The sequence below is a fragment of the Protopterus annectens genome, chromosome 5.part0 (genome assembly GCF_019279795.1).
Source record: "Protopterus annectens isolate FY-2018-M chromosome 5.part0, PAN1.0, whole genome shotgun sequence".
In the NCBI taxonomy this organism is placed as follows: Eukaryota; Metazoa; Chordata; order Ceratodontiformes; family Protopteridae; genus Protopterus; species Protopterus annectens.
Genome location: NC_056735.1, coordinates 1,407,002,298 through 1,407,028,826, shown reverse-complemented (window position 1 = coordinate 1,407,028,826; position 26,529 = coordinate 1,407,002,298). Strand labels below are relative to the sequence as shown.

The 26,529-nt window shown below is 42.0% G+C and overlaps 1 protein-coding gene across 3 annotated transcripts in view; it reads right to left on the bottom strand.

The window, feature by feature from the left end:
• Positions 1-26,529, bottom strand: part of TMCO3 (transmembrane and coiled-coil domains 3) — an 876,118-nt gene that overhangs the window by 344,283 nt on the left and 505,306 nt on the right. For all 3 annotated transcript variants that reach the window (XM_044071216.1, XM_044071215.1, XR_006364786.1), the window contains exon 10: positions 1,879-2,029. In XM_044071216.1, coding sequence (XP_043927151.1) covers positions 1,879-2,029 — 151 coding nt within the window. The remainder of the gene's footprint in view (positions 1-1,878; positions 2,030-26,529) is intronic.

Below are 26,529 nucleotides of genomic sequence, written 5' to 3'. Positions count from 1 at the left end.
TAAAATCTCATGGGACTTTAATATCAAAGCAAAGCTGAGGTAGAGAAAGACTGGAAAGGAAAGTTTGGAACAAGCTTACTAGGGAGACGGTGGCAAGAGGTATATCATGGCATGAAGATCACTCAGATAAGAAAGCTCAGAATTTTTGTATGGAAGTGTCTCCAACAAATATTTTTATACTCCAAATATAGTCAGTAGAATGTATCCTAATGCTCATAGCACATGCTAAAGATGTTAAAGTAATACACTAGGTAAATGGATGCATTATGTTTTGGGAATGTTCCAAGCTGGATGAATACAAAAGGCAAATGGAAGGACTGATTTTACAAATATGGTCGGAGAAGGGGGAAATTCTCCAAACATCTATTCTTTTTGGGTACTCTGGGAAAAGGATCATTAAAATATGCAAAAGAGTGCACTGTTGGGCGCAATAATGTCAACAGTGGAAAAAGTGATCAACCAAAACTGGGGGGAAAAAATCCCAGAATATACTGGAAATACAGTCCTTTAGTTCAAGAAACAACGTGCCAAGTAGCTATAATGATGCAGGAGAACAACTGGCAGAGGTACAATAAAAAGATGGGCTGGATAATGAAGAGTAACAGGGAACTCAAATAGAGGAAGCTGGGCATGTTCAGGGCAAAGAGGACGAGAATGCTGATGGGCTGTATGGAAATGTGGTTGGTTGACTTGGTCCCCCGAATTGTACAGGGAACACGGGATGCGTGTTAGTGATTCACTTTGAACACTAGAAAATGTGTGGTTTGAGGTTATATAAATCTATTTTTCTACTTACCCTAGTTCTGGCTTTTCTTTATACCTTTAAACGGTTCACATAGTCAATAAATCAAGTAGATGGTTTTATAGTATGGAAGCAAGGAATACAGATATGTATTAAGCAAAAGTTTATCAATTTACAAACTTATAACAAAAAAAGAGGAACCAAAGTGTACACATTTCTAGGCCATGAAGCAAGAAGTAATGCTGGTAATTAGGAAGTAAGAATCATTTAGAAGAGTCTGAGACAGGTTACTATAGGACACCTGAAGGAAGGTAATGTTACAATGCATTCTTATATTAAGACAAGCAGTCTTCTTAAATTATTTAAATGTCTTTGCTTCTTCTTCTTTCGGCTTTTCCGGGGTCGCCACACTGGATCACCCGTTCACTCATGATTGGCAGTGGAGTTTTACGGTGTGGAGTTTTACGGTGTCGAGTTGCCAGCCCGGCGCCCAACTGTCCACAGAAGGCACACATGCACACACACTCACACCTAGGGCCAATTTAGAGTGTCCAATCCACCTACAGCATGTTTTTGGGATGTGGGAGGAAACTGGAGCACCCGGAGGAAATCCACGTGACCACAGGGAAGACATGCGGACTCCGCACAGAAGGCACCCCAGCTGTGGATCAAACCAGAGAACCTCTTGCTGTGAGGTGGCAATGCTAACTGCTGCACCACCATGGCCGCCCATTTAAATGTCTTTGCTATTAGTTGTTTATGTCGCCATTTAAATGTCTTTGCTATTAGTTGTTTATCTCTTTAAAGTTCAGTATTATGTAATGATAGATACTGTTTAATAAGGGAAAAGGCATCATATATGTGGACTGCAAAAAGTACTGTGCAAGATATGCTTATGTTTGGTTAATAAACAATGATTTGCTCAAATATATAAATAAACAAACAAATATACTGTCAAGAGAATTGCTATTTTTCTTGCATTTTTGAACACTGGTCATATTCAGTGCACAATTTGTTTTTGAATCTCACACTTTTTAACAGAAAATGTGATAATTATCATTAGTTCCCACGGGCACAGAAAACAATCTGTCCAAATACAGCTATTTCAATAACATAGGACATTCAAAACACATTACCTATGGATGCAAAGAAAATGATGGTAAGGAAGTCACGTATAGGTTCAATGCAGGACATGACTTCTTCTGTGACTATATGGCCTTGGGAGGAGATTAAAGTGCCTGCAAGGAAGCAGCCAAGTTCCATGGAGATGTCCAACACCTCTGTGACCTGAAAGAGAAAAATAAGCTCAAAAGTATAAGGTATTTTCATACTATGGGAACTCCTTGAAAATAGGTAAAACTTCATTGCAGAATACAATTATGTCGGTACTTTTGATAAACACTTTGAGGCAGGTGCCTACCACATTTAACGCCAGATCTTTAAATGCATCTCACCCATCAGATCCTTGCCTCCTTTTGACCATCTCACTAGCATAGACCAAACTCAAATATCTTTTTTAGCAGTTCCTATCAGCCTAATATTCGCTATAGGAGAGTTCTAAAGTAAGTCTGATTTTCACTGTAGAAATCCCTGTTTAAGAGTAAGCCCCAATTTAGGCCCTGGGTGTTTATGTGCCAATAGATTTTATCTTGGGCTTTTTGCCCCTGTTGCTTGCCAACCACTGGACCATCTCTTGGTCTATCAGAAAATTTATTCCCTTCACCAAGTGGGAGTCAATAGAGCGTGGTATTCAACCAGGCAGCCATCGGGACTGCACCCCCATTTTTCCATGGTCTTAATCATTAGCACACTTGGTGAGGCTTTGGGAAGGGGGAGTGCAATGGGTTGACTGCAGAGGACAACCCCTCCCTTCTTTAAGGGGTGTACCTCCCAAACTGCCTTGCCCTTACCCCTACAGCTGCAATGCTGCACTCTCTCTGGTCTCCACCAGGGTGACTGCACCACCCTGTGTTCCTCTTAGCATACACAAAGTGCACTCCTAGGAGGGGTGACTGGGCCACATTCTTTCAAGTTCTGGGGGCAAAGCACAACTCAGACTCCCTCTGCATTTCTTAAGTAACTATCAACACCTGTCTAGGGATTTAAATGCTGGTCTTTTGAGATCTAACAGCCTACTGGGTGGCCCTCGTATGCCATTTGTTAAGCAGAACAGCCACTGTGATTTCTGTTTTACGTCCAAACACCCTTAAGACTTCCTTAAGAATATCCAGGTCCTTTAGGTTCCTTATATACTGAGAAAATGACAGCCTTTCTTGAGTCAAGAACACCTAACTACTAGTAGGTTAAGTTCCAAGGTAGTTTGCTCTTGCTACGTGTAGACTATTTTCTAAAACAGGGATGACCTCTCCCATGAAGTGAGAAATTGTTTCTTTCTTTGTTACCTTCTGTTATACACAGACATAGCAGCAGTATGTACTGTATTCTATCGTGACTACCTCAGGCATGCTATTTGTAGTAAAAGTACATCTGAGTGAGGCATTCACATTAACAACTGAGCTCTGAAACAGAATTATTAAATAAAGCATCTAGGTCAAAAACAGGTGTATATAGCTTTTTCCCTTTGATCTCAGGAGTTTTTTCTGTCCCCCCCAAGCCCTCATCTGCCTTCCAACCAGACATACTGACTTCAGTCTCACACCAGTCATGTTTCATACTGATAAAGGCGCATTCAAATTTGGTTTAACTAAGACATATTCTGTAATCAGGTTCCGTCACAGAGATAATGGTATAATGTGAGAACTATTGTGGCTACAAAGTGAACTATGCTAAAGTGATTCACTTTGTAGCTACAAAGTAAACTATGCTAAACTGATTCCAGATCAAAGAAAATAATCAGAAACTTCCTTATGAAGTACATACATGCCCATGAATTAAGATGTAAAACATGGTGGAAGGTGGGTTTCTAACTACTGTAATAAGTCTCTTTTGAAGGTCTACTTTTAAGAGGACTGCTTCACCCATATGTACTATATTGAATTCAGAAAACAGCAGTTAAACAAATCTTAACACCTGGTTTCTATGCAACGCAGTACCTTCTAGAACTTTGGGTGGTGGGAAAAAGCCACAGCAACCAATTCAAAAGACTACTGAATATACTGTACTTATCCATTAACGGGGCAACAGTTGTGCCTCAAAATATAGATGGAAAAGTAAGGGAAATGCTATTGTTTGCCCTGTTTTACTTTATGTTGCTTTGAGCTTGTTAGTTTATGGGTGGTAACGCCTTTTTGTATTCTGTGTCTCGGACCTTGTATTTTTCCTATACTTTCGATCTTATGGATGTGTGATTTTAGTTGAGTAATTTTGGTGGCAGCTGTCACTGCTTGAGTTGACCAGTTATGTAGGTGTTGTCAAAATATACGTGGTTTATTAATGTGCATTTGCAGTACCCCTTTACTAGAATGACAGTGTGAAACAAAGATTATAGTTAAACGAAGCATTGGCATTTCAAAAAGTACATTAATAGAGCTAGGTACCAACTCTGCTTGTTTGACATCATCACCATGTACTGCAGCATTGTGGTTGTTACCACATTGTTACATTCCCACAGAAGAGCTGCAGGGTACGTTTTAATATATATGCTCAAAGTAAAATTAAAGTGGGTAGATCTACTTTAATTTGAAATGGAACTGCATCCAAGTATGATCTTCCTTAAATTTTCTTGAAGGTATCTCTGCCTCTCTTTAACTGGCATTCATCTAGTATGTCGTAAATTGCCAATCAGAAGGGAAGCATTTGCCTAAATTGTGTACTTTTAAGGATTTGTGAAGTCGTAATACCAGAGATAGGCTCTTAAAGCCATAATTATTGAAACATTGCTGTCAGCAGCCTATGATAAGAATAATTCTGGGCACTCTTTTGGAAAGGAAGATGCGTTATAAAATGTAATATTCTTTAATGTAATTGGTAGATTTTCTCAGTAAGGAATCCATTTCTTGATGTGTATTGCGGAGTGACAGGTTGAAAGGGGGTTTAAAAAGTAGTACCTGATGAGTTGTTTCAGAGGTGGTTAAAGGAGTGGGAGATTATGTAGATGTAGTTTAAGGGTATATGATGATAACAGCAGTTAACTAAGTGCTTATATTTTGTAAACTGCTGTTCTACTAAAAATATACTGAAGTCAGGAACTGCATAAATAAGTGGGTACTTTTCCATTTACAATATCAGCATGTAATTTCAATAACATTTCCCATCTATATTTCGCGGCACTACTGTTGCCCCATTAACGGAAAAGTAACAAATATACTGTAGTTCTCTGGAAATGAGGATCTTATTTATAATGTTTGCAAAAAGTAGGAACTGCCTACATAGTAGTAACCATCTCTAATGTACTACACAGAAAACGATGTAGCTGCATCTCTAGTGGAACTTGGGCTCAATGTCTGCAGCAGTGTTTTCCCATTCTAGTTATTATAAAAGAGAAATACAGTTACCCTGACATTTCAAAAAGGTCCTAATGGGGAAACCCCTGCATCTACACATGGTAGAGAAAGTATAAATGACCTATATTCCTTATAAAAGGCTCTCTGTGTATGTAACACCTAGACAACTAATAACAGGCTCCCTATTGAAATGTTGGCACTTGAAATGTCGAGTACTGACAAGCTGAAAATAAAGAGACCAAAAACAAAGAAGAAAAAGAGTGAATCTTGAAAATCGCTCTTCTCCTTTAAACCCTCGGGGGAGGGGCTCTCCCCCAAATTTATATATACCAGTTCAGAGATCACCATACTTTGGAGAAAAGGGAATGATTCTAAGAAATGGTTTTCTTGGACTTAGTATATCTAAGTCCGATCTTTTGGCCATTCAGTCTCATATTTCAGGACTCACTCTAGCAGGTCCTGACATTTCAAATAATTACCTAATAACATCTGAAATGTGCAACAACTTTTCTCCCCTCTTCTTGTTCTTCTCAGATTAAGGGTTTGTTGCTACAGCCAAAATGACCTCATGAAAAACAATACCTAGTACAAACCAAAGCCTGAACATCTACAGATGCTTCCTGAAAATGGGAAGAATGCTAGAAAATTTTGCTGCAGAAAACATTTAATGTTTGCTGACTCAAAAGGTTCAAATGGACGTAGGTAAATTTTTTTCTGTAATGGAACTACAATTCCCATAGTAGAATTATGGTCTTAAATGCCCAGCACATTTCAAAACAGTTTAAGGGAAAACAATAACTACCACATGCAACACGGCAAGGGAGCAACGTGTTACTTAACACATGAACAGGTCAGACTTGACACATAAAAATAAATACAGTCCAAGATGTTGCATGGAGATGATGAAGTAGGAACAATATTATTTTCAAGGTCTAAGCTGTAAACCTGTGCCACTGCTTAGAAAGGTTGTCCTTGTAGTTTGTCTTCTAGACTTTTACGCTATCTGCAATACTTAACTGGAGGTAGTATGGTCACTGTAGACAAATGCACCAGTCCTCAAGACAAGAAGACAAAAGACATTTATGTGAAAAGCAGCTGAAGTTTGGGAATGGGCCCAAGGTGCTGGAAGGATTGATGGTGTGGGTTAAGATAATGTAGCTGTATGCTTTCTCTGCTATTAAAGCTCAAAGTTTCAGTACCCTGACCTTCTTGTCCAACAATTGTTGAAGACCAGGGGCTTCACAAGTAGGGCTTTAATTTCAAGGCAGGGGAGTTGCAGGTGTCCTGCCTAAGATATAAAGAACACATTGATGCACACTCTTCCATCAGAGAGGGTTGCTTATCAGCTGCTGCAGGATGATGGTCTTGGTTTCTGCTCACCCTCATCAAGACCCCAAACACCAGCCTTAATAATGACAAAGCCACTAGGCTCTGTTCTCTGACGAATTGAGTAGGCCACTTACAGAAGGGTTATATCTGGAATGACTGCCTAGAGACTGAGTGGATGGGACTGGAGGTGAGCAGGATGGTGCAGCAGTCAAGTGGGGAACAGGAAGAAAAAATAAAAATATATAAACAGGACCAAGAGGAAATCATCCAGATTGTTAGCTTTAAAAATAATGACTCCATATGAACAAGATGACATCTACTCAGCCATGCTTTCTTCTGTGGTTCTTTACAGCAGAATAGTTCAAAATCAAAGACCAGCAAACAGTGGCTATAATAATCAAAACTTTTTATTTCCTTGTGCACAAGCACATATAGAGTAAAAAACAGACCGGTTTCGGCTATACTGTCATTTAGCCTTCACCAGTGTGAATAAAATGCAACAATTTTACTCTTTATATTATATATATATATATATATATATATATATATATATATATATATATATGTATATAATTAGAAAGTGAACACGTGACCAGTTAAAGGTGCTCATTTAATCCAGGTTTAAATAAACCACCTAACTTAATAATCCATTTTTTTCTCCTTCCCTTTTAATATTTCATGCCAACCAGATTTATTGGATCTGGGCCCACCTATTCTATCAATCACTGTAAAGCTGAACACAGCATTTTTATGCAGTATGGTGTGTTCATAAAGGGCATTGGTTAGTTTATGGTGTTTGATGTCACTAAGGTGCTCGGAGACTTTAAACTTTAATGGTCTCGATGTTTGCCCAATATAGAAAGCCGAACAACTGCAACTGGCAAGATATATTACCCAGTCTGTGTGGCAGTTTGCGAAAAAAGAAATATCAAAGGCCTGAGCAGTATTTTTAGTACTAAAACTTTTGGTCTTAAGAATTCTGGGGCAGTGGACACAGTATCCGCATTAGAGTCTCTGAGTACCTTAGTGACATCAAACATCACAAACTAACCAATGCCCGTTATAAACACACCATATTGCATAAAAATGCTGTGTTCAGCTTTACAATGATTGATAGAATAGGTGGGTCCAGATCCAATAAATCTGGTTGGCATGAAATATTAAATGGGAAGGAGAAAACCTGGATTATTAAATTAGGTGGTTTATTTAAACTTGGATTAAATGAGCACCTTTAACTGGTCACATGTTCACTTTCTAATTATATATAAAGAGTAAAATTGTTGCATTTTATTTGAACTGATGATGGCTAAATGACAGTAAGCCGAAACCGGTCTGTTTTTTACTCTATATGTGCTTTTGCACAAGGAAATAAAAAGTGTTGATTATTACAGCCACTGTTTGTTGGTCTTTGATTTTGAACTTGCGGTGGTACAGCGGTAGCGGCGTTGTTACCTCACAGCAAGAGGTTCTCCCGTTCGATTCTCAGCTTGGCTTGGGAGTGCTTTGTGTGTGGAGTCTGCATGTCCTCCCCGCGGTTGGGTAGTGTTTGAAAGACATGCGTAAATGGGCGTGCCTTCGTTGAAGGCTGGGCATCGAGCTGGCACCTCGGCGTTTTGTAAAAATCTACTGCCAGTCATTAGTGGACCAGAGTTCCGCTGTGGCGACCCCTTACTGGGAAAAAGCCGAAAGAAAAACATGTTTGGTTGAGACCTTGCAGCTGCCATATGTGCGGAGCTTCATTTCACTTTTTCTTTACAGCAGAATGTCAGAAGCTGTACCAGCAATCACAATTTCCCACTTTTTTCTATAAAATTCCACATTTGGTTATATTCGCACACCCATACTGACACATACCATGATAGACTATATCAGTACATATACCCAGAGCCCACAAGTCTGTTCTCATGTCACTAAAACACCTTCCTTTAAATCAAGAAATAATGAAGATTTGACACTTTATTAAATAAAATATGTACTTGCCCTATTTACAGGCAAGTACAACAGCAAGGCTAGTGGAGGAGAAATCTCCAGAGCTGGATGGAAGGAAGGTATTCCTGATCTATCATAGGTTCATACTAGGCTACCTGCCCTAGGGCATTTATAAGCCTAGCCAGAGTGTGTTTGGCTTTCGCCACCCATTTTAAAATAATTTTGCTATGCCCTTTTTCGAGGTTAGTATACTATGCCTCTGCCTAACAGTGACACAGAAATGATACCCGGGGTAAACCTATGATCTCCCATCCACTCATCAAGATTCCTCTTGAAGAGAGTCAATGAGGGACTCTGCCTAACCTGGACTGGGATTTTATTCCAGAGTGAAGGGAGCCTCTGAGTTATGAATCTGTCCCTCCAGCATGTCCTATTTATTTCAGTGCTGAGGTTCAAGTCTCTCGAGCGCGTAGCTCGATGGGATTTGGATTTTCTGAGGTGCAGCATGTCCATTAATTCCGGGTTGGACATGGCTTTATACGTCAGGCACAGATCGCCTCTGAGCAGGCGGTATGCCACTGAGTAGTGCTGGAGTTTCTTTAACCGGGCAGCATATGGCATCTGTTTGAGCCCTTTGATCCTCTTGGTGAGGTACTTTTGGGGTCTTTCCAGTTGCTGCAGGTGTCTGGTAAGGTACATCCCAAAAAAGGCACTGTACTCAATTATGGGCCTGATGAGGGATGAGTAAAGAGGCACGATGACCTCCCCTGATCTAGATGTGAATCCCTTCATGATTAGGTGGGCTATATAAAATGTTTTTCTAACCACTTTGGCCACGTGGTTGTAAAATGAGAGACTGCTATCAACTTGGGTCCCCAGGTCCCTAATTACTTCTTCTGTACTTAATGGATTACCACCTATGTGGTAATTTGTGGGCACTTTGTTTTTGCCAAAGGGGATGACTATATACTTTTTGGCGTTTAGCTTGAGGCCATGGCTCTGGCACCAGTTGTCTGTTTCTATGAGGCCCTTTTGGAGGATGCTTGTGTCGGCTGGAGTGTTGATTATGGCGCCCAGTTTGCAGTCATCTGCAAACTTAGTCAGCCACAGTCCTTCCGTGTTGGCCTGTACCCCTGAGAAATATATACCGAACAAGAGAGGTCCCAGGACTGAGCCTTGTGGGATGCCACTTGAAACTGGTTTGGAGTCTGACATGGCTCCAGCAATTCTAACCATGTGGGTTCCGTCCTTGAGCCAGTTTGCAACCCATCTAGTGACATAGGGGTTATATTTAAGCTGGTGAGCTTGTCTATAATGCCCGAGTGGGGTATTGTATCAAAGGCTTTTGCGAGGTCCAGGTAGGCTGTGTGGACCACCTTCCCCTCGTCAATGGCCTTAGTGACTGTTTCAAAAAAATCAACCAGGTTTAAGAGGCAGGATCTGCCCTTAACAAAGCCAAACTGGGTAGGATCCAGTGTCTGTAGGTCCCCAATATCTTTATTTATGAGGTCCATGATGATCCTTTCCATAGCTTTGCAGACCAAGCTAGTCAGGCTTACGGGGCGATAGTTTCCAGGATCTGTTGAGGCCCCACCTTTGTGGAGAGGGACCACTGTTGCTGTACGCCACTCTTTGGGTGCATATCCTGTAGTAAGGCTGAGATTGAACAGTAGTTTTATGTTTGGGTTTAGCTCTTCTTGGAGTTCATGTAGGACGCAGCCCGGGACACCGTCTGGTCCCATTGATGCTGGGTTTTTAGCTTTGGAGAGGGCAGCTCTTACCTGAGCATTTGAGATGTCAGGGGGGCAGCACTCTGCTGGGATACATATTTGCCCTTTTGGTGGGGGGGGGAGTTTGTGCTGAACCTGTCAGTTAGGATGTTGGCAATGTCTGTGGGTTCGATGTATTTTTTGTCGCAGTATATTCTCCACCTGTGAAAATAAACTAACATAGTATGGAAAGTAATGCCTTAGCTACATTCAAAAGTAATCAAAGCAACTAGATGGGTACTGAAGTTATCCACAGGTCTATCTTCTGTAACCTTCCCCGAGGCAGAAGGTAACTCTTGATGTCGGGAGTTCTGGCAAAACTGTTCATGGTATAATGAATGCCTAGTATCTACCTATGAACATTGTTGATTAAAACAAATAATGCTTCTTTAACAAGCTCTCCAATTCAGCACACAAATAATAATACATAATGTAAGGAAAAAAACAAGCGGAAGGAAGGCAGTAAACCATTACTATTTAATTTTATTTAACATTCTTTTTTTACCAATGACAAATGCTATTTTAACATAACAACTCTCAATATGCACTGCTGCAAGCTATCATGACCAGGCACACATTTTTTTGTATTCAGCAGCATATTATTTTCAGTTTTAAATCACTCAGAAACTAAACAAGCAATAAAGCTAACAAAGCAATGGGAATCACAACAGTTTTGCAGAAGACATAATGTTGCCGAGGACAACTGCCCTCTCAAAATTTATGTTGATGATTAAGAGGTCACTGCCTTCAACTGCAACACCTAGGTCAGCATGACCAAGAAGCAAAACATTCTTAGTGGCAGTTTTATGAGGACAGCACTAGCAAATCCAGATTATGCACTGTGGTGCATATGCCCAAGCCAACACAAAAATACAGAAAAAAAATACATAAATGGAATAAGTAATGGTCTGCTTGTAAAATAAATGCAATAAAAATAGGCTGGTTGAAGAGTCCAAGGTTACTTTCAGTTTGTGGAAGTGGAATTAACTTTTCTGCTCACAGTATCGACAAGAAACAAACACCTTGACAACGGTCAAACTCAGATTTTACAGGAGCAAGAAAAAACTTACTCCATAACAGAATAATTAGAGAATGGAATTTGTTACTTTCATCTGTCAAATGATGTTACTCCAAAACATGTTTAAATGCAAGACTGAATACTTTATTTGAAGACATTTACAGGACTTTCTCTACTTGGACATCTGTTTTGAGTTCCTGAGCCTTCCAAGCAACACTAACATTTAACACAGTAATGTTTAGGGAATACATTTCATGACAACTGACTTTGCCAGTCATGAAAATTGTTTCCTAAATCCATGTTTTCAACCATTACATCACTGTTGCAGTAGCCTAAACCTCTGGATTATATCCTGCTATGGATATGACCACCTGCCAGTTTTCAAAGCTTCAGAAGAACTGTATAAAAGCAGCAGTTAGGGAGCCAGAAAGCTTCAGAGCTTTCTTACCAGCAAATTGTGCTCCCTCTGTGGTATTTGTGTAACTTGGTCATCTGGCAATCCTCCAAGGCAGGGCAGATAGGTACCCTGCTGGGGAAAACCTTCCACATTTTCATTTTTATGAGAAAACTATTGTTTCCTGTGAATTTACTGATCGTTACGCTAGAAAAAAATTATTGTTATGGACAGTAATGAATTTAAAGGGGATTTTTAATGTGTGAAGAATATTTTTATTTACTGATTTATTTATTTCCATTTGTTCACCAGGAGTCCAACTGGGCTGGAGCTAGCCCGATTTCACCAGTGGCCCGAAGACAAATTGAGAAATACAGAGTTTTCACAAAATGAAACTTTAAAATTTATAAAATCTACAATAATAATGAATTCAAATATGTGTGTAGAGATACAAGAAATAGCATAATACATAAAATTGACAATAGTAAGTTCATACAGTGCATTTGAGGGAATAAAAGAAGTTGTCAAGGTGGAATGAGTTTGATTTGGTGTGATGATAAATAGCATAATGGTTAAGGTGTTCACCTTATAGACACAAGTGCAGGGTTCAAGTCTCACATAGGGTAATTGGCTAGGGTTAAAAAATGGCCCACAGGGGTAGTTAGCCTTGTACTAATCTATTAATCTATCTGAATAAACAATCGGGGCCAAGAAAAATAAGAACGCGCTAAGGGTAAGAAGTGGTATTAATAGGCCAAGAGATTTTGACACTGGCAGTTCGGGGGGGGGTAAGAGAAACTGGACATAGGAAAGGGAAGAGAGCAGGTGGTAGGGAAGAGCTAATGAGGGGTAAGCTAAATTATTAATCAGGACTAGTGCAGGAGCAGAGCCATGTGCATTTGAGGTGTCCCCTTAGTAGTTTAAAGTTAGAAGTATTGTTAATTTCAAGTATATACTGAAATATATCATTCCATGCTTTGGCAACTGATGTAGTGTCAAGTAGAAAAACGTGTAGAAACTTTTTTTTCCCTTATTTTCTACATATTCAATGGAATTAGTATTACTGGCTGGAGATTGTGCTTTGGGGTACTGTCATTTTTTTTACTACTGTTTACTTACAGGTGACCATATAAATGTTCTCAAGATATCATACAACAGGCCATGAGTGGAATTACATTTTCTGCTTACAGTGTCAACAAGAGCATTACTTCAAAAGCATTACTTGTCTGTTAGGAAGTGTACTGACTGACTCACACAGGCACTGCTGTCTTTCAGGCTTCCTTTTTAGTTAAACCATGGATCATTTACTTGTTTCCTTGGTTCATCCTTAAATTCGCAAGAAAAAATTTATTTGGTGGCAGGCTGGCTCCCTCACTGTCTCAGCTGCCAATGAGTGACTCTGCTGTGGCCAGACTTGGTTTTACACGCCATTCATCATTATTTCTCAGTCCCTCTGGTGTAGCTCCTCATCAAGCTACTAAGGACCAGGAATTAAACAAGTCCTCGATAGCTGTAGGGTTGCCCACTTTTGTCAGTCTCAGGGGAAGGAGTGAGTGAAGGTTTTCCACATACTCAGGCTAGGGTGCTTGATTTTCGGGGCAGTGCCACTGCCATGGGTCACAATTTTTTCAGGGAATCTCACAGGAAAAGAAAACAAGAAATTACGAAGGTTTCTTTAACTACAGACAGGGAAGACGTGCTGGGATTTGCTAAGGGACTACTTTCTACTTTTAATAACTTAAATCACGTTTCTTTACGGACTACAAATAGAAAAAAAAAAAGATTTTCCACACTTTCTTACACTGAATCCCAGTCAGAAGAGCAAGGAATGGAGGGAGAGAAATTTTCTTCAGTAAATTATCCTCAAGCTGAAGATTCTCATTCCAAGTAATTTTTTTTTTTTTTTTAGATTTTCTTCCAAAACAGCCGAGACTTTAGTCATGAAATAATTATTTCAGTGGGAACAGAAGGAAATTCCTGTTTACCAACCCTTCTGATTTGGTGTACCTGGATATGCCACAGCCTGCAATTGGACCATCTGTTCTATCAGCTTTACAGTATGTTTACTTGGCAGAATGCAGCATGCCTGACAGTCAAGATCCAACTCCTAAAAAGTCTTATAGGTTATATACAGAACCTCATTCTCTGTATTCTAATCCTATAGCAGACTCTTCAGTTATTTCCTTATCTAAAATTTCTGTTGGTAAAAAGATTGTAAATAACTCCATTTCTTCTGACAAGGATTGAAAGGTTTTTAATAGATCTGGAAATACACATTATTCTTCTGCTATTGTAATTTTCAGCGATTTGAACTGACATGCTCACATGGTGATCACAGGAGGTTACTAGGCTAAGGGCTCTGAGGCCCTTACCAGCCTAGCCAAGTTTTTCCCTCTTGTAATGGTGCTATTAGCAAACCTAACTCAACATCTGCTGCCTCTGTCTAGAAGGGACACAGGTGAAATCCCAGGGGTGAATTTGAGATTCCCCATCCAATTATCCAAATTATGCTTGAAAAGGGTCAATGAAGAGCTCTGTTTCACTTGGACTGATAGCTTATTCCAGAGTAGAGGAAGCCTCTGGGAGATGAACCTGTCTCTCCAGCAGGTCCTGTTGATATCATTTCTCATGCTGAGGTCACTAGAGTAGGTAAATCGAGTACCATTTGACTTGCTGATGTGTAGTATTTCCATCAGGGTAGGATCTGAGCTTGCCCTATATGCTAGGCAGAGATCATCCCTGAGTAGTCTGTATGACAGAGTACAAAGACAGTGATTTTAGTCTATCAGCATAAGACAAGTGTTGGACACCTTGAATTTTCTTTGTAAGGTACCTCTGAGGTCTCCCAACTGCTGGAGGTGCTTGGTGAGGTACATATCAAAGGGAGCATTATACGCTATAATTGGTCTAAGGGAGGAGTATGGGGGTTATAACCTCTTTTTTCCTGGAGCAATGCCCTTATTAATAAGATGGGAAATGTAGAAGGTGTTCCTTACCACTGAGGAAACATGGTGGTCAAAGGAGAAGCTGCTGCCAACCTGTGTGCCCAGATCTCTTAATCACAGATTGGGTATTTAATGTGTTATTGTTAATGTGGTACTTTGTAGTGATGTCCCCCTTTCTGGAGGGGATTATGATGCCATTTTTAGCATTTAACATGAGGCCGTGACTTTGGCACCAATGGCTGGTTTGAGTAAGACCTTCCTGGAGGATGTCAATGTCACTAGGGGATTCAATGACTGTGCCCAGTTTGCAGTCATCTGCAAACTTTGTTAGCCACATGCTCTTTGTTTTGGCCTGTACTTCTGAAAAGTAAATTCCAAACAATAAGGGACCCAGTACCGAGCCTTGTGCTACCCCACCGGTTACTGATCTGTAGGTGAATGAAGAGTCCCTATTTAATTACGTGTGTTCTACTGGTAAGCCAGTTTGCAACCCACCTGACTATATACTGGTTTACATTTAGTTGGGTAAGTTTACAAGTGATACTGGAGTGTGGAACTGTGTCGAAGGCTTTTGCTAGGTCCAAATAGGCAGTATGCAAAGTTTTACCCTCAACCAGGGCTTTGGTGACTGTCTTGAAGAAGTCCCCCAAGTTCAATAGACACAATCTCCTGTTGATAAAGCCAAACTGGGACAGGTGTAGTGTTTGGAGATCTCCTATATCCTTATTGATAAGGTCCATGATGATTCTCTCCATGGCCTTGCATATGACGTTGGTCAGACTTATGGGTCTGCAATTTCCAGGGTCAGCAGAGGAACCCCCATTGTGGAGGGGGATGACAGTGGCAATTTTCCAGTCTGCAGGAACATAACCAGTGCTAAGACTGTGGTTAAAGAGGGTAACCACAGGTGCAGCTAACTCTTATTCTTCTTTCGGCTTTTCCCGGTTAGGGGTCGCCACAGCGGATCACCTGTCCGCTTATGATTAGCGGTGGAGTTTTACAGTGTCGAGTTGCCAGCCCGGCACCCAACCTTCCACAGAAGGGGCACACACGCACACAGTCATGCCTAGGGCCAATTTATAGTGTCCAGACGACCTACAGCATGTCTTTGGGATGTGGGAGGAAACCGGAGCACCCGTAGGAAACCCACATGACCACAGGGAGGACATACAAACTCCACACTGAAGGTACCTCAGCCGAGGATTGAACGTTAGAACCACTTGCTGTGAGGTGGCAACGTTAACCGCTGCACCACCACGGCCGCCCTGTACAGCTAGCTCTTGCTTTAAGCAATTTAGGATACAGCCAGGGATGTTGTCTAGTCCCATAGAGGCTGTGCTTAGCCCTGGAAAGGGCATTAAAGACATGTTCCTTAGAGATTACATGGGGAGGACATGTTAGAGACATCTTGTGGTATCTGGGGTAGGGACAGGGGGGAGACGTTCTCACTGAACCACTCCACCAGCAGGTTAGAAATATCACCAGGTTCAGTTGTTGTGCCATTTATAACAAGTTCTACACAAATCTGGGATTTTCCTTTGAGGTTGCAGACGTAGCTGAAGAATGCCTTATGATTGTTCTTGGCCAAGGTAGCCAATTTAGATTCGTAGTTGGCTTTGGATTTTTTCACTAGGTGTCTTATTTGTTTATTTAGGCTGAGAAGGGAGTCCTTTGAGTTAGTGGACCGTCTCTTACTGCTTTTAGACAGCACTTTCTTTCTCCTGTTATACAGTCTGTTTATGGCAGATGTCCACCAAGCAGGATTGTTCCTCCATGAGGAATTTACTTTGAACCTGTTGGGTACAGCTAAGTCAAAGCAGTTATGAAGGTGGGGGCAGGAGCTATGAAAAGTACAGTTTTGTACCTACCATAAATGTAGATGTTCGAGTGCTAATACAGCTGCAGTCATAACAGATGGGTTCTCCTGCTGTCAGGTGGGTCCTCGGTCGGCCGAATTCCAAAGTCTAGGTCCGGCATCGGTTGTCGTCGCTTCTTCCCTGACGTCAGTGCAACAGGGGTATAAAGGAACCAGCCGATGCCATTTTCTTCAGTTTTTCTTGCCCCAGATGTCAGGTGCCCCCAGAAGGAAGGCAATAATACATTTGTGTGATAATGCAGTGCTATATAATTAAAATACAGTAGTTGCAAGCAAATACATCATAAATGAAAACCCCAATCAGGTTGTATGAGAATGTGTTAGCCTATAGGCCTGTCCCAAGAGGGGAAGGAGGAAGGGAAACCTGGACTGCAGCTGTATTAGCACTCGAACATCTACATTTATGGTAGGTACAAAACTGTACTATGTTCATCGTGCATACAGCTGCAGTCATAACAGATGGGTAGAATCCCAAAGCTAAGAAAGGGGTGGTAGGCACTAGTTGGAACTAGGAGGAGCCAAAATGCCCTGCAAGACTGCAGTGGCAAAGCCTGCTCTAGATTTGGAGTATAATGGTAGGTTGTAGTGCTTGGAGAAGGTATGCACAGAACTCCAAGTGGCTGCTTCCAAAATATCCTTGGTAGGAACTCCTCTGAGGAAGGCTGCAGAGGTGGCTGTGGCCCTGGTGGAATGAGTTCTAATGCCTGTAGGAACAGTTTTGCCATGAAAGGAATAGCAAAAGCATATGCAGTGGGCTATCCATTTTGAGATTGTCTGTTTGGAAATTGGCTTCCCTTGAGCTCCTACCGCATAGGCCACAAAGAGCTGTTCTGATTTTCTGAAAGGCTTTGTTCTGTCCAAACAATAATGCAGCTGTCTGTGGATGTCCAAGGAATGTAGTAATCTCTCCCCTTTGTTTTGAGGATTAGGATAAAAAGTAGGTAAATGTATGGCCTGATTTAAAGCTACCCTGGATACCACTTTAGGCATAAAGGACGGGTTGGTTCGTATGGAAACTCTGTCCTGATGGAAGATGATAAAAGGCTGGACAGCCATGAGAGCCTGTAGTTCTGAAACTCTACGAGCTGAGGTGATAGCCAGAAGGAAAGCTGTTTTCCAGGACAAATATTGCAAATCTGATGAGGCAGCTGGCTCAAAGGGAGGCAAGGTCAATTTTTCCAGAATGAAATTAAGATCCCAAGCAGGTATTGGTTGTTTCCTTGGAGGCCTTAAATTCTTAGCCCCTCGGAGGAACTGTCTTAAGAGAGGGTGAGAGAATAAAGGTGGATCAGTGTTGTATTCTGCAGAAATGGCTGAAGCATGTATTTTGATGGAGGAGAAAGAAAGTCCACTGCTTAGCAGTTCAGCCAAATATTGTAGTATTTGAGGTAAATTCAGTTTTCCAGGATCCTGGCCCTTTTTCTCATTCCAGACACAAAAACGTTTCCATTTTGCAGAGTAAGCTTTTCTAGTTGATGGCCTTCTGGCCTCCAAAATGACATCCTGCACCTCCTTGGAGAGTAGGGCCTGTTGAGATGCTAAGGAATCTTCCATGCGGCTAGATTGAGTGTTTTAGCTGGCTGTGAAGAGTTTTGAAACTGTGCTGAGTCAGAAGAAGAGGCATTAGAGGCAGGGTCCATGGTGGGGAATGAGTCAGGCTCCTCAGGAGTGGGTACCAGTGTTGCCTTGGCCAGTCCGGAGCAATGAGAATCATCTTTGGTCTGTCTGCTTTGGTCTTTAATAGAACTTTGGGCAGCAGAGGAAGAGGAGGGAAGGCATAAACTGTCATTGATGTCCAACTGAAAGAAAGAGCGTCCACTCTCCAGGCCTTTGGATGGAAGATCATTGAGCAGAATTTTGTCAATTGATGATTCTTGTGGGAGGCAAAGAGATCTATGTCTGGCCTTCCCCATTCTTGGATTATTTCTGTAAAAACATTTGGGTGCAATTTCCATTCGTGGGGATCTGTCATATTCCTGCTTAGGTTGTCTGCCAGCGTGTTTTCCTTGCCTGGCAAGTACTGTGGTTGTAGTTCCATTTGTAAGTCCATGGCCATGTTCCAAAGTGACATGACCAGTCTGCATAGGGGGTAAGAATGTGTTCCTCCCTGTTTGTTTATGTACCACATAACTGTGGTGTTGTCCGTTCTTATCAATAATTGACCTGGTTGTAGAAGGTCCTTGAAAGCTATAATAGCATTTATTACTGCTAGCATTTCTTTTTGATTGATGTGAAGGTGCGTTTCTTTTTGGGACCATCTGCCCTGAATGCACCGATCTGTCATGTGCACCCCCCCAGGCGTAGTCCGAGGCGTCTGTTGTGATGACTTGATTTGCTTGAGGCTTGCTGAATGGAAGACCTGTGTTCCTTTGACATGCTTGAGCCCACCACAGAAATTCCTTTTGCAGACATGGAATTAGTGGTATTATTGTTTCCAAACTGTGGCTGTGTTGAGACCATATGTTTTTCAGGTACCATTGTAGTTTCCTCATATGCAGCTTTGCACATGGGATTAGTAAGATGCAAGATGCCATGAATCCCAGAGCCTGTAGGATTTTCCTTGCAGTCAGCCTGGTGCAATTTGCTAGTGTTCTGAAGTATTGTATTAGTTGCCACTGCTTCTCTGGCGTGAGGTAGGCCATCTGGGTGTTTGTGTCCAAATTGGCACCCAGGAAAATTATCTTCCGAGAGGGTATTAACCTTGATTTCTTTTTGTTGACTGTGTATCCCAGAGATTTCAATAACAATATTACACAAGCCAGATGTTTCAGAAGAATGTGCTTGCTGTCCACTTGGATCAGGCAGTCGCCCAAATAGGGGTATATTAGTATCCCTTGAAGTCTGCAGTAGGCAATTACTGATGCCAGGCATTTTGTGAATACTCTGGGTGCGGTAGATAAGCCAAAGGGCAATGCAGAGAATTGATAATGGGTTGAACCTGCAAGAAATCTGAGGTACCTTCTGCAATTTTGTCTGATTGGGACATGCAGGTATGCCTCCTTGAGGTCCAATGTTACCAGACAAGACTCCTTGCCCAGCATGGGAAGAAGTTGCTGTAGAGTGAGCATCTTGAATTTTGGTATGAGTAGAAATGTGTTTAGGATGGATAGATCCAAAATAGGTCTCCAATCTTTTCCCTTCCTTGGCACCAGAAATAGCCTGGAATAAAAACCTTGACCTTGTTCGTGCGTAGGTACCTCTTGAATAGCTTTCATGTTTATGAGATCTGTAATTTGCTTTTGTGCCTCTGCCCTTTGATTGTGTGGCAGGTTTGGCATGCCTCTCATTTTTGGAAGGGTGTGAAAATGGAATTTGTAACCTCTGTTTATAATGTCCAGGATCCATTTGTCCTTTGTGACAACATGCCAATTTTTTGAAAATAATGCCAGCTTTCCTCCTAAGGGGGCTGCCATTTGAAACCTGGTTGGCATGCAAAGGGGAAAGTCATTGGGTTTGCTTTCTGAAAGATTGCGGGTTGTCCTCACCACCTCTTTGTGTAGGAGCTTGGCCATTGTCTGCCTCTATACGATCCTTGGGATTGTCCTCTGCCCCTTGGGCGCCTGTATCTGCCTCTTTGGGGTCTGTCTGTGGCAGGAAAGGACCAGTTTTTGGAAGGCCAATTTCTACTAAAACATGGGGGTTGAACCTGTAGAAATTCTTTCACAGTTTGCATTGATTTAGCCTTTTCCTCCATTTTCCTTAATACCTCCTCAGCATTAGCACCAAATAGTACATCCTTTTGAAGAGGGGCGTCTAGTAATTTAGCTTTGACATGATCAGGCAAGGCTTGTTCCTTGAGCCAGGCATGCCTACGTATGACTGATCCTGTAACAGCAGCTCTACATGAGGCCTCTAGAGCATCAAAACCACATTGTAAGGTATGCTTACCCACTTGTTCTGCACTATGCATCAAATCCTGCAACTCCTTCAAGTCTGGTTGTTCAGGTTGTGACATTTTACTCTTCAATTGTGATAACAAAAACTGTTGGTATTTTAGCATATGAAATTGACAGTTTAAGGCCCTCATGGATAAGGTAGCCGAGGTATATACATTTTTTCCCCACCTTTCTAAGGATCTGGAATCTCTCTCGGAAGGCAATGGATTTTTGGCAATGGAGGCCTTAACTCCCTTGGGGCCCTGTGAGATGGTTTCTAGGTCAGCAGCATGGCTTTTGTAAAGAAATTGGTGTGAGTCAGGAACCCTGTAGTATTCGGAGAGTCTGGGTTAAGGCAGGCCTCCGAGTAAACATCATCTAGGATGTCCAAGACAGGAGGTATAGCAAGAGGCCTATGCTGAGGTAACAAAAGAAATTCCCTGAGCCTTTTCTTGGAATCTGAATAATCCTGGCCTTCCCAGTGGAAGTGTTCCCTTAAGGTATGCAAAGTTTCCCCAAATGAGTAATCCTCAGGGGGAGGTACAGAAGGGATGGACTCCTCTGCATCAGAGTCTTCAAAAGGGGAGTAAGAATGTTCCTCATCATCAGAGTGCTCTGAAATAATGGAGCCCTGATGAGAGGAGGGGGAATCTTCCTTCACTTTGGGCCTTTTGTCCGGTGGGGGCTGAGAACCTCTGATTAGAGTAATTAAATCCTCAGCCATTTTAAACATTTGTTTCTTAGGCATGGGTCCTGGAGATGGGCCCTGTGTAGCTGGTCTCTTAGAGTGCATGATTGCTTTAGACTTTGTGAAAGCCTTGATGGAGAAAGAAGAGGAAGGTCTGAAGACACCTTGAGTGGAGGTGGACCTGTCCACATTCTGAGTTTCAACGCCAAGAGTGGCTTCGGTATCTGTAGTCGGGGTGTGGGCCGAGGAGCCTGCGACCTCGGGCACAGGAGACACCGCCAAATAAGTGTCGTCGGTAATCAGGGGCTGCGTAGGCGCCTCACTGAGAACCGGACCATGTGTAGTCGGCTTTGGCGTGGTGTCGGTAGAGGCCGCGGACCTCGTGTGTCGGTCCTTGTCTTTGCGTTTTTTAGACAAAACTGGAGTCGGAGTATCCGATGACATAGTATAGTTAAATGCTTTCCCAAAATAATGCTGGGCGAACTCCGCCCGACGCTTAATAGTGCGTTTGTTGAATGTAGCACAAAAGCGACAGACCGAGACATCGTGGTCTGGGCCTAAACAAGGTATACAGAGGGAATGGAAATCCTTATGAGGTATTCGCTTCCCACAAGACATACAATTATTAACTTTGTCTGACATCGGTCTGAGGCAAAAAGTTTCCCCAATGGGGAAAAGTTTCCCCAATGGGGTACTTAGCTTTTAAGAAGACTTCAGTTTCCAAATTTCATAATTTCAGGAGCTGGCCGACCGGCACTTGCAAACTGCTTCTGCTTCGGGCACCATGCAGCAAGAAAGACTGAAGAAAATGGCATCGGCTGGTTCCTTTATACCCCTGTCGCACTGACGTCAGGGAAGAAGCGACGACAACCGACGCCGGACCTAGACTTTGGAATTCGGCTGACCGAGGACCCGCCTGACGGCAGGAGAACCCATCTGTTATGACTGCAGCTGTATGCACGATGAACATCTAGTAATATTGTCTTCTAAAAGACTGTAGTTAGCTTTTGAGAAATTTTTTAGTCTAGTTTCAGCTGGTGGAGGGTCAGACGCAATTGTTACTTCTAGTGTGACTGACCTGTGGTCAGATCTCACCAGAGATGACTGCACACTTGGGGTGGTGCAATGATCACCCATGTTCATAAATAGAAGATCCAGAATATTTAAGCCTCTAGTGGGGGAGTCAACTAACTTGTCCAGGGCATTTGAGGGGACATAGTTCAAAAATCTCTGGGTGAGTGCATTGGTACAGGTGTAGTTAGACCAATGTATTAAAGGTAGTTGAAGCCTCCCAAAACTAGGGTGCTTGGTGGTATATTGAGTGACTCCAGGAGGTCCAGGTAGGCATTGTGGCTGTCCTGGTTCATGGAGGGCGTCCTATAATTGGTGATTATTTGGACATTGGTTTTACCTACAGTGAGTTGTACTTGGAGTAGTATGAGGGACTCATTCAGTCTTACCAATCTAGAGGTATATTTGTCTTTAATAAAAATTGATACTCCTCTTCCTTTGTATTTCCTGCTCTCGTTTGATGGTCTGAGTGAGTGGACAGAGTTGTAACCTGGTATGGCAGGAGTGCTTTTCGCAACTTTGAACCTGGTCTCTGTGACTGCACAGACAACAGCATTCTCTAAGGTGAGGGTAGCTTCCAACAAGTGCAGTTTTAGGTTTAGACTCCCCGTTTACCAGCATGACACTGATGTTGGATTTTGAGGAGCAATTTACATTGGAAATCTGGGGGGAGGCAAGAGTGTTTGCCAGAAGCTGAAAACCTGGGGCTGACAGGTGAAGACAGTCTCTGACAAAGCATTGAGTTCCATCAACCATATCATCCCAAGATGACAGGAACTGGATCCCCTTGGAGTGACACCAGAAACACAGCCAATTGTTGAAGTCGATCATCTTTTGCTTCTATTACGGCATCATCCTAGGTGAGGGTAGTATGCTGCTTAAGGCCAGGAACATACCTACTTGAGACGTATAATCAGAGAGCTCAGTTATGTCACTCTTCGTATAATCTAGAGAGGTACGTCTCAAGTCGTACACACCAACATGGACTAAGACAGTCATAACAGTACTTGCTGCTGAGAGACTTGAGTGCATGTGTGATGTTTCAGATCCTGGCACCAGAGAGACAGCTAACCATAACCTTCCCATTATCCAACCTGGTGAGTGGCACATTCGTGTGTCTCACAATAGAGTCACCCATAACTACAGCATTTGGTTTTGTGTTATGCCTTCATGGCTTACTTGGTGAGACACTAGTGTGTCTGTTTTTATTTGTGCTGTGCTCATCTGCAAGTGTACTATGTGTGGTGTGCTTGTGTTTGGAAGGTCTCTGTGCTTTGTGTAGGTTTTTACAGAGGACCTCCACATATGTGGGGTTATGTGTTGGTTTCGTGGTAGGTGAGAAGTGACTGCTGACAAACTGCTTAGGGTTAGATATACTGACTAGTGAGTGAGGGAACTTTGAGTCTATGTTTCTTATGTAGATGCACTTCTCGCATGTTGAGTTGGAGTATCTTAAAAGAAGTGGGTTGTCAGTGTACATAAGGCAATTGCTACATTGCCTCAGGATGCCTAATTCAATCAGATTGGCAGGAGAAATGATGGGGTAATGTCCTTCCATAGTGTTAGGTAAAATGTGGGGTTGGTAACAGGGATTGACTAGAAATATCCAGTTGGGGATCCTGTGAGACCATAGTCTACTAGTACTGAAGAGAAGAACTAGTGAGGATAGCTCGGAGGCTGTACTGGTCAGCAGACTGATCAGGGAAACAAAACCTTACAAATCTCCCGCTATAGACTACAGCTAAGGGAAAATTTAATGAGCAGAAGTTTGCTCCTATAGGCACTACAATAATAGCAACAGTGTGCATTGTGCAAACTCGCGCAAACATGGGGCTTTTAAAATAAATGAAAAATTTTATTTTTGGGCAAAATAGCCAATCAAAAGCTCAAAACTGAGCCCTAGACCAATGAGCTTCAATGGATGGGTCTCTAGCCACACACTCATGCCACAAGGGTGCAGAGAGCCCTCTCCAGTAAAAATTTGCTGGGGATTAGTGCTCATTTCAATACAAGCAGAACTAGACACAGCAAAATCTGTGGCTAGTCTATGCTAACACAGTAAAAGTGCCCAGAAAACAAAGTAAACTAGGACAGTTGAAAACAGGCAAAAAATAAAGTAAAAATGCAGAAATAATCAGCAAAACAGTGCAGAAATTCAAGCAATAATAGTCTTATCTTTGGTTGTAAGCCTCGGATGGCTCAGATTGTTGTTTTATTGTCCTCTTTTGAGAAAAAGAAGTTATGTACTCACCATAATGTTTCATCTATGTTGTCCATTTTCAGTTGTTCCTCACCGATGGGTTCGGATCCGAGACCTCCAATCTGACTCAGCCATTGCAAAAGCTCGTGGCAACCAAAAAAACTCTTGGGAACCTCCCCTTACCCATAATGTACCATCCCCCATTTACCTTAGATCTTGTTTGTTAGGAAAAAATAGCTATTAGAACACATATGAAGTATATACCGACAGGAATATATATACAATCACTAAACTGAAGCTATTCCTGGGGCCATCAAAGAACCAGTTTTAAACAAAATTTAGAACATCACGTCCTTCCAGAAGACCTGGACGGGGGCTGGAGGGTGGGTTGTGAGGAAAAAGTGAAAACACAGATGGAACGTTATGATGAGTACATAACTTCTTTATCTGATGTTGTCAATTTTCACTTTATCCTCACTAAAGGGACAGAGTCCCTTAGCTACCTTTCTTTTATGGTTGCTCATGGAAGGATATTTCTCAGAACCATCGAACCAGTGGAGGCTCTGCTGATCAAATCTAATTTGTAATGAGTAATAAAAGTGTTTGGATTAGCCCAAGTAGCTGCAGCACAAATATTTTCTACAGATGCTCTAGAACGGAAAGCAGAAAAGGCAACCATAGCTCTGGTTGAGTGCTCCTTAACAGGCCTTGGCAATTGTTTACCCTGTGCCTTATAGGCGAAAGATATACAATCTGTGATCCATTTTGCTAAAGCTATCTTACATATTGGTAGGATTTTTCTTGTTTCTTAATATGAAACAAATAATTCACTTTCATTCCTGAAGTCCTTTGTTCTGTGAAGGTAGAACCACAACTGTCTGTGAACATCTAACAAATGGAGTAAACATTCAACCCTGTTTTGGAAATTTGGAAAGAACACAGGTAAAGCAATAGTTTGATTAATATTATTTTCAGAAACTATCTTCGGTAAAAAGGAAGGGTTGGTCCATAATGAGACACTGTCTTTATGAAAAATCAAAAAAGGAGGCCTGGGGGCCAATTGTGAAGAAGAGCATCCCTTGGGGATTTCCCCCTGTGGGGGGATTAGAGCAAAGTATATGCTGCATTTGCTGTTGATGGGAGAGGCAAAAACATTGTGGCATGCCTGGCTCCATTTTCTGAAAATCTTCTCTGCCACATTCTGATTGAGGGACCACTCATGAGACATCAGAATAGACCTGCTCAATTTGTCTGCTATCACTCTGGACTTCACCAGGATGTGCATTGCTATCAGAAAGTTGTTGGATGAGATCACCCATTGCCAAACCCTGAGGACTTCTCTGCAGAGTGGGTATGATCTGGTCCCTCCTTGCTTGTTGATGTACCAAACCAACATATTGTCTGACTGGATCACAACTGTTCCCAGAGGAAGAGCATCCTGAAACGCCTGCAACGCTAAAAGCACCACTCTCATCTCTAGTACATTTATATACAGATTGGCCTCGACAGGAGACCAGGTGCTTTGAATTGTCTTTCCGAGAAAATGCTCCTCCCCATCTGTAAGCGCCCATAGTCACTGTGGTCTTGGGCTGAGGGGGAATGAAAGGATGGCCTTGGGTTACTTGATTGGACTGAACCCAACAGAGATCTCTCTTGCATATGTCGGTGAGTCGAATTTGATAAGACATCGGGAGATCTGGAATGGACCATTGCGTTGCCACTGCAAAATTCTCATGTGAAAACAGTCATAGACCCTAGGGTTTGCAGCACCAGGCAAGCAGCTACAGACGTTCTTTGAAGCAGAGTCATGACCCGACTGCAGATAGTATTGACTGCAAATTCACCACAGGAGTTTCACCTGTCTCCCTCTTGGATAGGGTCAGTCTGTGCTAATTTAGATCTGCTTACAACATAGACCATATCTCTAGACCCTTAATGGAACAATGGTTGAACTTGGCTAGGCTTGTAAGCCCTAAGGCCATTAGCCTAGTAACCTCCTATAACCTACAAGGTTTACAGTCACTAAATAATGAGAGAGGTTTGAGTGTCAAATGTTTTATCCTTCAAAAATGAATATTACTGCTAAACCTGTTATTTTAGCAACCTTCCAAGTTTATAAGACCAACACTAAAAATATATCCCTCCCTGATTTTGTCCCCGTTTTGGGGTTTTGGAGTAATTGTTTGTAGTAGTGATATGCAAATGTGAATATGAATGTTTATACTAATTAGGTGTCCCTGTTTGCCCCTGATTCACACATTTGGAGGTTGAGAGGTATGGTCCAGTGTGG